Source organism: Sminthopsis crassicaudata, chromosome 1 (genome assembly GCF_048593235.1).
Source record: "Sminthopsis crassicaudata isolate SCR6 chromosome 1, ASM4859323v1, whole genome shotgun sequence".
Lineage (NCBI taxonomy): Eukaryota > Metazoa > Chordata > Mammalia > Dasyuromorphia > Dasyuridae > Sminthopsis > Sminthopsis crassicaudata.
The window spans coordinates 674207155-674218598 of NC_133617.1; the positions used below are offsets into that span (position 1 = coordinate 674207155).

An 11444-nucleotide genomic window follows, 5' to 3' on the forward strand; every position below is an offset into this window, starting at 1 on the left:
TCATGAAATTTGAACAAAGGACCCTTTAAAAAATTACAGAATCTGAAAGTTGGAAGGGACCTCAGGGGCCATCCATTCCAACTCCTGAATGAAAGGAATTCCCACTGACATAGCTGACAAATTGTCATCTGGCCTCTTCTTGGAAGCCTGCAAAGCTTGCCAGAGAAGGTGTTGGAGAAATCTAACCACCTCTTAAGAGGGTATCATTTTTGGACAGCTCTGTCTTTTTCAGTCTAAACCAGCTTCTCTGCTACTTTTACCTATGGTTCTTGTTCTCCTCTCTAGGACCAAAGGGAACAAGTCTCATCAGTCAGCCAGTCTATATTTGTTAAATGCCTACTACCTGGCAGGCATTGTACCAAGCCTTGGGGATACAAAGAAAGTCAAAAGTCAAAAGACAGCTAAAGAACCCCTTCACATGACAGTCCTTTCAATACTTTTAAGGCAACTGTCTTGTTCCTCCTGAATTATCTTTCTTCCAGGCTAAAAATGCCTATTTTCTTCAATCTGTCCTCAAAAGACACAGGCTCAAGGCTATTCACCTTGTTTGTTTTCCTCTGATAATTTTCTGGTGATGACTTGCCTAGGTGCTTGTAAGGGCTTGCTTCAATTCAAAATAATTAGAAAAGCGGAAAAAATAACAGTTAACAATGGCAAGAAATAGATTTAAAAAACAAACAAACCATGTTTCTCTTCATAGGGGAAGTCTAGTCCCAATGAATTTCTAAGGATTAGGCTTCTCAGAAGGGGACTCACCACATCCACACAGTAAATTACCAGCAGGAGTTTTTTTCACTGGACTTTATTTTCTCTCTCTTTTTGAAATCTCAAACTCTAATCATCACCCAGTGCATTAAAGCAAGCTTCTCACCCAGAAACATTAAAACTGAACAAGGTTCTGACGTGTCTGACATCTGGCAGAGACAGATGTTGTGATGGCCCAGGACTCGGGTTTCAGCTGGGGCTGATGCTAAGGGGTGGGGAGCGTCAGCAGTAGGCAGAGGGCAACGACTGGAAAATTAGCTCTTTCTGGAAGAGGAAGATGAGTGTTCTCCAGCTTGTGAGGAAGAATAGGAAGCTGATTCCAAGGAGACAGGCTAACCTGGCCAAAGGGACTGAGAAACTAAGAGGGCATGAATTCAGGGATCTGAGTTCCACCATGGTCATCCTCAAGAAGCCGCCCATGTGTGGAAAGCCAGAGAATAACAAGGCTCATCTCACAGTTCTGTTAGTGACCAGAGCAGAGGCAAGACTAACTAGCCATCTATACTCTAGAGAACAGTGTGTACTGTGCTATGGGGAAATATCATCCAAGCTGGTGCAGTGGCAAATCGGCCTGTAAACCTTACCCCTGGCCAAGCTCCTTTTTCTTATGGTACCTGCTAAGTGAAAATGCTGTGTCTCCTGGTCAAATGAAGGAAATGTTAGCTGTCTCTGCTTATCCTGCAGTAATTAGTAGGAAAATGCCTTCCATGCACAGTGCAGACAAAGACAAGCAGCTCAGGAGAATAAGGCTTAATGTGAAACAGCCTCAAGTTCAGGTATTTATGCTCAAAAAGAGCCCATGGCCTTTTCTCTTAGATGATTTGTCCTTCACCTGAACACTCACTGATTCAAAAAACAGTGCCTATTATGCATGAAACATTTGACACAGAGACAAAAATAAGGTCGACCTTGCCCTCAAGAGGCTTATACTCTATTCTGTAGAGATTGTTGTGGTCTCTCCCGATGGCGGAATCTATCTATCTATCTATCTATCTATCTATCTATCTATATATATATATTTTTTTTTTCTTTTTCTGAGGCTGGGGTTAAGTGACTTGTCCAGGGTCACACAGCTAGGAAGTGTTAAGTATCTGAGACCAGATTTGAACTCCAGTCCTCCTGAATTCAGGACTGTTGCTCTATCCACTGCACCACCTAGCTGCCCCCTGTTGGAATCTATATTAAGAGGAGTTATGTGTTTCTCTGTAATTAGGATTTCTGCATTGTGGGTTCTCCAAGGCCCAAATGGGGCCGTTTCCATTTGCTTACTCCAGACGAGTTAACATGTGCTTCCTTCCCCTTCTCAGAGCACATACTAGAAGGTAAAGAGGAATCAAGAGCATCCTACATCTTGTTGCAACCTCTAGGGTTATCCCACCAGTGACGATGCTCCTGCCCTTCCTGAGGATGTGGAGCGGAAGGCCCCGTCCTCCTATCCCTCAGCACCTTGAAGGCTTCCCCTCAGAGAGGATGGCACCTGGGAGCAGAGACTTCTCTGCCATAGGCCTGATCTTGGGGGCGGGGCTCTTTCTTTCTAGCGGATCCCAAGAACCGCCAGCTGGTTTATAAATGGAATCTTGTTGGGGTTCTGGACTACGACCCTGATAAGAAGTTGTATCTGGTGCATAAGACGGACAAAAGGGGCCTGATTCGGGACAACATGGGGAACCCCATCCTGAATGGAGGCATGACTCCAGAAGGTGCGTATGTGGGACTTATTACAGGGCCGAGCTTTTAGGCAGCAATCCCTCTTTTCTTGGGCCCAGGAAGGAGATTACTTTTCCTAAGACATCCTCCTGTTCCTCCAGCTTTTGGGCAAAGAATTTCTGGGGGTACCAGGCCCATGGTCATAGGTGGAAGGCAGTGTCTGAATTCTGGCTATTGGGAATAGGAAAGTCTTGGGTCCTCCCTCCCCTTGCAGGCTTCCTTTGCTCCTTCCTTCCGCCCTTACCCTCAGCCTTTGTACCTTGAAATCCCTTGTATGAGATTTAAGAGTTTTCAAACCACTTCTGCATATAGGAATGTGCCCTAAGAGGGAGTTGGGGGCAGTGCCCATGTTACTGAAGGTGAGATGGAGCTCGAGAGATGGGAAAGGAGGGGCTCAGTCCCACAGCTGGTGAAGCTGGAGCCCTGATCTCCCAACAGGGGCCAGAGGCCCTGGAGCCAAGCTCCATGGTGTGGGTCTGAGGCACCATGGTGGCTGCTCCCAAGAATCAACCCTGCTGGCCTCAGTTTCCCTTCTGGAATTCTCTGAGGCCCTGGCTCTGCTCACCTGTCCCTCCTGGTGTTCGTCTTCCCACAGGCAGAGCCCTCCTCCTCCCTTGCCAGTATTGGGTGCCCCGAATCCAGCTGCTCTTTTGTGCTGAGAACCCCTATGTGTTTACGAAGCGTGTGGTCTCAGCCAGTGCCTTCCGCAAGAAGACCGAGTCCCTCCTTCTGTACAACTTGTATGTGGACTGCATGCCCACTGAGGGGCTGAGGGTGCTCAATGAGGAGAGCCTCAACATGATCAAGCAACGGACCATGAGTACCCCCAGGATCCGCAAAGGGCCCTTGTAAATATTGGCTTCCCTCTGCCCCTGCAGGGGTGGGATGGACCGGCCTGGGTTGGGGGGGTTCCCTGAGCATCATGAGGCAGCTGGCCCTTTCTCAGGGCTGCCAGATCCACCTCCAACAGGCTTCTAGCCCTAATGTAACGGATTTAGCAGCCTAGCCTCCTAAAGATGGGCCGGGCTGGGCCAGAATGGAGCCCCCTAGAAGGGAAGGTTCCACCAAAGCCACTCAGTATACATTCTGTGGGAGGTGCTGAGGCCAGAGGCTCTCTGCCTCAGTTTTGCTGGGGAAGACATAGGCATTACCCAGCTATGCCCCAGCCCAGCCGTACAGGGGCATTGAGATAGCGAGCTCACTTCTTGTCCAGTGGCCCTTACTGCTGCCCCTCAGAGAGCTCCTGAGGCAGTTTCAGGGCAGGCTGGGCCAGGGGGCTGAGCTCCTTCCTCCCCTCACCAACTTTTTTCTTGTGTCACAGAGTTACGGAACAACTGAACACCTTGGCCAAGGAGGCAAACTTAGACTATGAACGGACCATGAATAAGATCAATTTTGACCAGATTGTGGCCTCCAAACCAGAAACGTTTGCCTATGTAACTTTACCAGATAAAGTGGAGGAGAAAGTGCCTGAAAAAGGTATGGGGATGCCAGCTGCTCTCCCTTGGTTCTCATTCCCCGGGTGGCTTCGGTGCCCTGGGGAGGTGACTTGAAATCCAGACACATTCCATGTTTGTTTACTTGGTGACTGTTTCTGATGGTGTAATTCTCATAGAAGCTTCCTGGTCCCCTGGACCATTCTTTGCTTCTTCATAATTTTCTAAGTGGTGCAGGCTCAGGAAAAATGGATCTGCAGGGCAGAATTAGAATGCTAGATCATCAAATGTATTCGAAAAAGAAACAAAACTATTTTGTGAGTTGCCCTATGATGTGAATTATGAACTTTGCCTCTCCTCCTTCACTCTAACATTCACATGAATTAGGAGCCAATTCATTTGGCAAGGAAGAAATAAATTCACAAAACTGTGCTAGAGGCAGTAAAAGCAAGACCTCTGTTACTGTTCTTTGATAAGAGACTATTTATCCTTGTGTCTTCTGTGTCATAGAGAGCTTGGAAGGACTGTGGTTTTTTTTTTTTTTTTTTTTTTTTTTTTTGTGCCACACAATGCTGGTTTCCATTTGTGTGGTTGTAGTGTGTCTCAGGATATGGAGGTGGACCTGGGAGCTTGTGGATTCAGGGACCTTAAAGGCCCTAAATATTCCTTGTCCAGTCCTTTAAAAGGCTTTTAGGGTCTCCCAAAGAAAACTTTTCCCTCCATAGGCTAATAACTCATTCAATTTAATGGCCCAGAGAAGTCTCCTAAGAAGATGAAGATCTTTAAGGAGAGATATGACATGCTCAAGAGGTCACAAGTAAGGCACTGCTCTTTCAACATCTGATACATTTTTTAAAAATTACATTTTTAAAAATTCACAATTTCCCTCTTCTACCTCTCTCCTTCCCCATTGAGCAGTCAAGAAAACAAATCATCATTAAGATGTATGCTCAATCACAAAAAAATCCTCAGATTTCTCATACCCTGTTCATGCTTCCACCCCCCCCCCCAATATTGGCTCTATTTGCACACATTTGACAAGCGCCTGGGGCCTAAGAATGGCCTAGGAGGATTTTCTTTTTGCTTACCTCCACCCATCCCCTTTGGAGCTTTAGGAGTTTCTGAAAAGAGGATAAATTGTTTTATTATAGCACTTTGCTTTCATTGAGTGTTTTCCTTATTACAGCCCAGGGAGAGAGGAGGTACAAGGATAATTATACTCCTTTTATAAAATGAGAGGAAGTTGAGACTTGTTTGCCCCAAAATCACAAAAGTAGGAATGCTGAAACACAGATGGCCTTTTCCCATTCATCCTTCTTCCCATTAAGGGGGTCAGTTCTGAAAAGCCAGCAGTCAGGGAAACATATGGATGGGAAGGAGGCAGAAGAAATTTATAGGATCTGATGTAGCCAAAGGGTAAAAAAAAAACTGTTTGTGCCCATATCTAGGGGTACAAAGCCTTCCCTCAGCCTCTCTGGCTTGTCAAAAACTGCTCTACAGGCTCTCTCTGCAGCTGGATTGAGCAAGGTTTTGAGCATTCCTACACCCTTACTCCGGTCTTGGACCTGGAGGCTCACTCTTTCAGGTGGCAGAGCACTTTAAGGCCTTGCACATTCGTGCTAAGTAAATGTTAATTGAATTGGATTGAACTCTGGGACTCCATGTTCAGTAGTCTTTTGAGAGAGTGCTGTTTGCCTGATACTGTTCTCAGTTCTACTTCTTCATCATTTCAAGGAAGATCATTTTTTCCCTCACTGTCTTTGATCTCACACTCTTGGATAGCTGAAAGATGTGTGCCTCTGTGGTCCCAAAAGGCCACCTCTGGGAGCTATGCTGAAGCTACTTCCCAGCTTCCCTAAGCACCCCTCCCTCTCTCTTCTCCCCAGGGCTCATTCCTATGCCTAAGTATCCCTTCCTGGAACAGAAGGAGGCCTTCACTTTTGTGTCCCTGCTCACCCGGACAGAGGTCATCATGGCCCTTGGCAAAGTACGGGCTGAGTGTAACAAGGTGACTGCTATGACCCTGTTCCACTACACCCTGTCCAAGTTCGGGCGTCTGGAGGAATTTGAACAGATTCAGTCCCAGATGTTTTCCCAGGTGAGCCAGGCAGTCTAAGGAAAGTGAATGAGGATTGGTGGCAATTCATTCCTCATCCCTGTGAAACACCTGTGAAATGAGACTATTCATTCAGTTGGGTACTGAATTCAATCTACTATATCTTTGTGATATCTCTTGTATATGTCCCCTTCTCTCCTCTGACACTGCATAATCTCGGGTAGATCCATATCACCATACACTTGGATCATTGCAATAGGCTTTTGGTCTCTACATCAAGTCCCTCTCTACTCCAAACCAAATTTTTACTCAGCAATAAAATTAATCATCCTCAAAACAAACAAAATATATGTAATTGGGATAAAATAAAACTTAAAAAATAAAATTAATCACCTAAAGTATGTGCCTAACTTTGTCACCCCTTCTTTCATCCTCCACTCAATAAACTCCAGTGCCTTCCTTTCACCTCTTTCAGGATCAAATATAAAATCCTCTGTTTGGCATTCAAAACCTTTTATAACTTGGCCCTCTCTTACTTTTCTAATCTTCTTATACTTTGAGCTTCCCTATACTCTGTGATTCAGGGGGATAAAAAATAAAATTTAAGAAATAGAATTGGGGCTGTGGGCTTGGTGAAAAGAGGTGGTATAGAGGAGTACAAATTGACCTTTTCAACTGAATATTACTAGGGCTGATCAGGTTCTTTCTTTTTCTTCATTCCATAATTAGTAAAGAGGTATATGGAAGGAAAAGAAGAAATAGTAAAAGAAACCATGATGGAGAGAACTACACATAGTTAACAATCCTAACAGTGAATGTGAATGGGATATACTCACCCATAAAGCAGATGAAAGTAGCAGAACAAATTAGAAAGCAGAATTCAGCAATGTTTATAAGAAATATATTTCATATTTTACATGATTGAACATGTATAACCTATGTGATATTGCTTTACATCTCAGGGAGGGGACCAGGAGAGATAGAATTTGGAACTCAATTTTTTTTAAAAAGAGAACAAATGTTAAAAATGTTTTTATACTTGAAAAAAATAATATAGTTGAAAATAAAACATAAAAATCCACAGGATTAAACTGAGGAGCCAAAGTAGAATTTGTTATGCTTCAGATAAAAGTTTTAAAAATCAAAGGAAGTAATCATGATCTTAAATGAGGTAACAGTGAATATAAACATAATTTAAAAATATAAGCATAGAAACCACCAATACTAGAATCAGTAAGCATCCAGCAGCAGCATTTTCATCATTATATATATATGTGATATAAAGGACATATATATATATATACACACACACATATAAACACAACCATAACCAATGAATATTTCTGTAATTATTTAGATCTTTCTTTACTTCTGCAAGGAGGGTTTTGTAATTGTATTTCTATGGGTTTTAAGTGTGTGTTGGTAGGTTGGTTCCCAGATAATAATTTTGTAGTTATTTTAAATAGGATTTCCCCTCATCATTTTCTTTTGGTTTTTGTTATTTTTGTTATTTTCACATAGAAATATTGATGACTTTTTTTCCCCTCTGAGGCTGGAATTGTGACTTGCCCAGGGTCACAGAGCTAGGAGCGTTAAGTGTCTGAGACCAGATTTGAACTCCAGTCCTCCTGAATTCAGGGCTGGTGCTATATCCACTGCACCACCTAGCTGTCCCTACTGATGACTTTTATGGGTTTATTTTTTATCGGGGTTGCTTTCATTACATCTTGTTTTCTCTGCCTCTTTCCTCCAGGTCCAGATGTTCCTAAAGGACAGCTGGGTCAGCACTCTAAAAGTTGCCATCAGGAGTAGCTTGAGGGACATGAGCAAAGGCTGGTATAACCTCTATGAAACCAACTGGGAAGTGTACCAGATGTCCAAACTTCACAAACTGATGGAACTGATCAAGTACACTCTGCAAGACACGATCAGATTCCTTGTCCAGGACTCTCTGATCAACTTTACCCAGTTCATCCTGGATGCCTGCTGCAATGTCCTACAGTGTCCTGTAGACATGGTCTGGGGTCCTGATCTCATCAATAGTCCATACAAGTGAGAAGAGGGAGAGTGGCTCATTGTAGCTGCCTGCCCCTGTCAGGGCTAGCAGAGATAGGAACATCCCACACTGGTGCTGCTGGACAGCACCTTAGCTGTGGCGTCCAGAGGCAGGGCCCGACTTGGGAAGTTAGAGACAGCTGTAGTCCAGAGCCAGTCAGGTTTGGACAGCCTAAAAAAACAGCAGCACCCAAGACTCCCAAGGGACTGCCAGGGTTGGGAAGAGGGACTGTGGAACCCTGATGGGATCTCTCTACTGGAGCTTTTTGTAGTGTCCGATGTCAAATGATAGTATATTCTTGGGATTTTGCCAAACAGGAAGTCCTTCCTCAAGTAGCTTATGATCTTAAACACCAGGTTACTAGAGTTTGGATACTGCTGCTTGAGCCATTGCTCTCATCTTTAGAGACCTTGCTTCTGATAGGCCTTTGGTGCACTTTGGGCTTGCTGGAGCCTTAAAGTTGGGCATTTCCTATATTTTGCGGGTCCTTATTATTTGCTCATAAAGAGAGAAAGATGGAGAGAAACTTGGGAGGGAACCTAGACCTCAAGAGCTGTGAATGCCACACAAAGGAGGACTAGCCTCCACCCTCCCCTCTGCTTCTAGAGAGCAGACATCCTAAGCAGAGGCCCGGGAGCAGCATCTTGTTCTATGACTCTCCTTTCCCCACTGTGTGTGTGTGCATGCGAGATTGGGTAAAGGTATTTGTATAATCACAGTGAGCCCAGGTTTGAGGGAACCCATGAGCCCAAGTAGTCTAACAGAAACAATGCAGGATTTCAGGAACTACACTTAAATTGTTGGTTAACCAGTGTGAGACCTTGTACTTTGCTCCTCTAGGTCTCATTTTGCTCATCTGTAAAATGAGGTGGTCAGACTATATAATTTTCTAAAGTGCTTTCCTCCTGGTGTGTATAATTCAGTGTGATAATCACAGAAAATAGTCCTGGGGACCTCATTCTGCTGCGGCTTCCCTGGAAATTTCTTTTCCATGCATAACCTTTAGGGGGTTTACATCCTATCCTAAGACTCCTGGAGGGAATCTGCTCTTGTTTGATTGCTGCCTCTGCAGCCATCTAACTCCAAATTGCTCTATAGCCTCCTAGGTTAGTAAGTGATGATATATTCTCTTGTGATTCCATAAAGCTGAAAAACAAGTCCTGGCCTAGGGAGGGAAAGTCGGAGGTTCCATTATCACTGGAATAGCATTTCCTTCTCTGGGGATTAAGGCAAACAGGTTAAGTGTCTTGCCCAGGATCACACAGCTAATAAGTGTCTGAGGTCCCCCTGCTTCCAGGCTCAACAATCTATTCATGGAGCCGCTTTGCCACTTCACAGAAGGCTATCTAACCATTTGGTGATCCTGTGTGTAGGGTGATGGGCACAGGCCCACAGGCTCTGCTGCAGCTCAGAGATCTGTAACCAGCTAGTTTTCAGTGGCTTGGAACAGAGAAATAAAGCTGGCATTAACTTGCCCATGAGAGACGCAGGCTGTGAGAGCAGGATTATGCTTAGTGTCTGAATCACAGGAGAGGACTTGTGCTTCTAGAAAAGGGGGAACCAAGCATCAACAACCATTCTGAGAGAACAGGGCTATTGTCACACAAACCAGTGACACTCGAAATACATGCACTTTATAGGCCCCCCCCCCCCCCCCGTGGACAGTGACTTGGCAGAGCTGGCAGAACCCATTGACGTTTTCTGTGCCCAAGCCAGGTCAGCTCCCTTTATGAAGAGCCTCCTAGATGCTAGGTTTGGTGAGCTCTGAGCTCACAAGGAAAGGCAACAAACAGGAGCTCACAATCCAATGAAAACTAACTTAGAGCTACAAACTAGAGAGACATAGAATCCTTTGGGGGAGTCTCAGAGGGAAGGGCACTGAGATAAGGAAGACTAGCAAAGGCTTCTTGCTGAAATTGGGGTTTTCCCTGGAACTTGAAGGAAGCTGGGAGATAAATAGCAATACCTAGAGAGAACATTCCAGTCATGGGGGACAGCCAGTGAAAATGCCCAAAGTCAGCAGCTGGAGTGTCGTGGGCAAGGAATAGGAAAGGAGGCCATTGTCACTAAATAGCAGAGTACATGGAGGGGAGGAGGAAAGCGGCAAGGTGATGAAAGACTTTAAGGTCAAACAGAGGTATTTATTTTGGATGGATTGTATTAGGGAGAGACTTGAGACCACTTAGGCTGCTGCAAAAGTCTAGGTGAAAAGTGGGAGCACAGTGCTTTTTTTTTTTTTTTTTTTTTTTTTTTTTTTTTAGTGCTTATAGAGTTATAGATTGTTGAGGGGATGAGGGGAAGGGGCCACATGGAAAGGATGCCACAAAGGTGAAAAAAAGAGTACAGGACCTGGCAACAGATGGGAGATGGGGGTGCCATAGAAAGGAGTAGAGAATGACAGCTTGGTTGTGAACCTGGCTGACTGTCAGGACTGAGGACAGTTACAGAAGTTTGGAGTGGTGGGGGAAGATTTAGGAGGTTTAGTTTTATACATGTTGAGTGTGAGATGATTACGAAACATTTGGCTCTAAATGTCCAGTTGATAGTTGAAAATGGCTGGCTAAGAGAGAAAAGAATTTTAAGGAAAGGGATTCTTTCTCCATCTTGTAATCTTCAGAACTTGCTGTAGAGCCCATAATTCTTCCACATCCCTGGGAAATTTTGGGGCAGTTACTCAAAATCATCATCTCCTGGTACGGATTGTTTCAGCCCTGGGATAATAAATAAGCCCCCTGTCTTTTGCTTTGTAATTTATCTTCCTTTTTCCCAAACACTTTTATTATAGGGGCAAATAGGTGGTAGGATGGAGAGTTCATTGGGCCTGGATTCAGGAATTCAAATCTGGTCTCAGATACTTACTAAGCTATATAACTCTGGGCAGGTCACTTAATCTCTGCCTCAGTTTCCTCTTCTATAAAATTATGATCATAATATCTAGGGATCAAATGAGATTAAATACATTACGCATGTTTTATATAACATTCTATAGTAACAACATTTTAATTTCAAATAACTTACACTATAAGTATATACATATATATGTCATAATACCTAAACATAATTTAAGTATATTTGTATTTTATATTTAGATACATACATGTATATATGTATATTTTGCCATTTTAAGGATGATAACATAAATATATTATAAATGTAATTTATAATATTTATAAATACATTTATGCACATATTATATATATATGCATACACATTTTAATAGGCATTTCTATTGTTTTTATTCACATACTTATGCATATATTTATTATATATTTATATACATATTTTAAATATTCATTTCTGTTGTTTTTATTATTTTCTTTCTAGGCCCCGAAAGAATCCCCTTTTCATAATGGACCTGGTTCTGGACAACAGTGGGTCACACTACAGCACCCCTTTGGAGAATTTTATGTCATCTTTGATGACT

At 43.5% G+C, this 11444-nt stretch overlaps 1 protein-coding gene across 1 annotated transcript in view; it reads left to right on the forward strand.

Moving 5' to 3' along the window:
- DNAH1 (dynein axonemal heavy chain 1) overlaps window positions 1-11444 on the forward strand; it is a 132890-nt gene that overhangs the window by 20765 nt on the left and 100681 nt on the right. Inside the window, exons 7-12 of the mRNA XM_074282678.1 lie at window positions 2304-2465; window positions 3068-3320; window positions 3794-3951; window positions 5795-6006; window positions 7718-8016; window positions 11345-11440. Of these exons, the coding sequence (XP_074138779.1) occupies window positions 2304-2465; window positions 3068-3320; window positions 3794-3951; window positions 5795-6006; window positions 7718-8016; window positions 11345-11440 (1180 nt within the window). The remainder of the gene's footprint in view (window positions 1-2303; window positions 2466-3067; window positions 3321-3793; window positions 3952-5794; window positions 6007-7717; window positions 8017-11344; window positions 11441-11444) is intronic.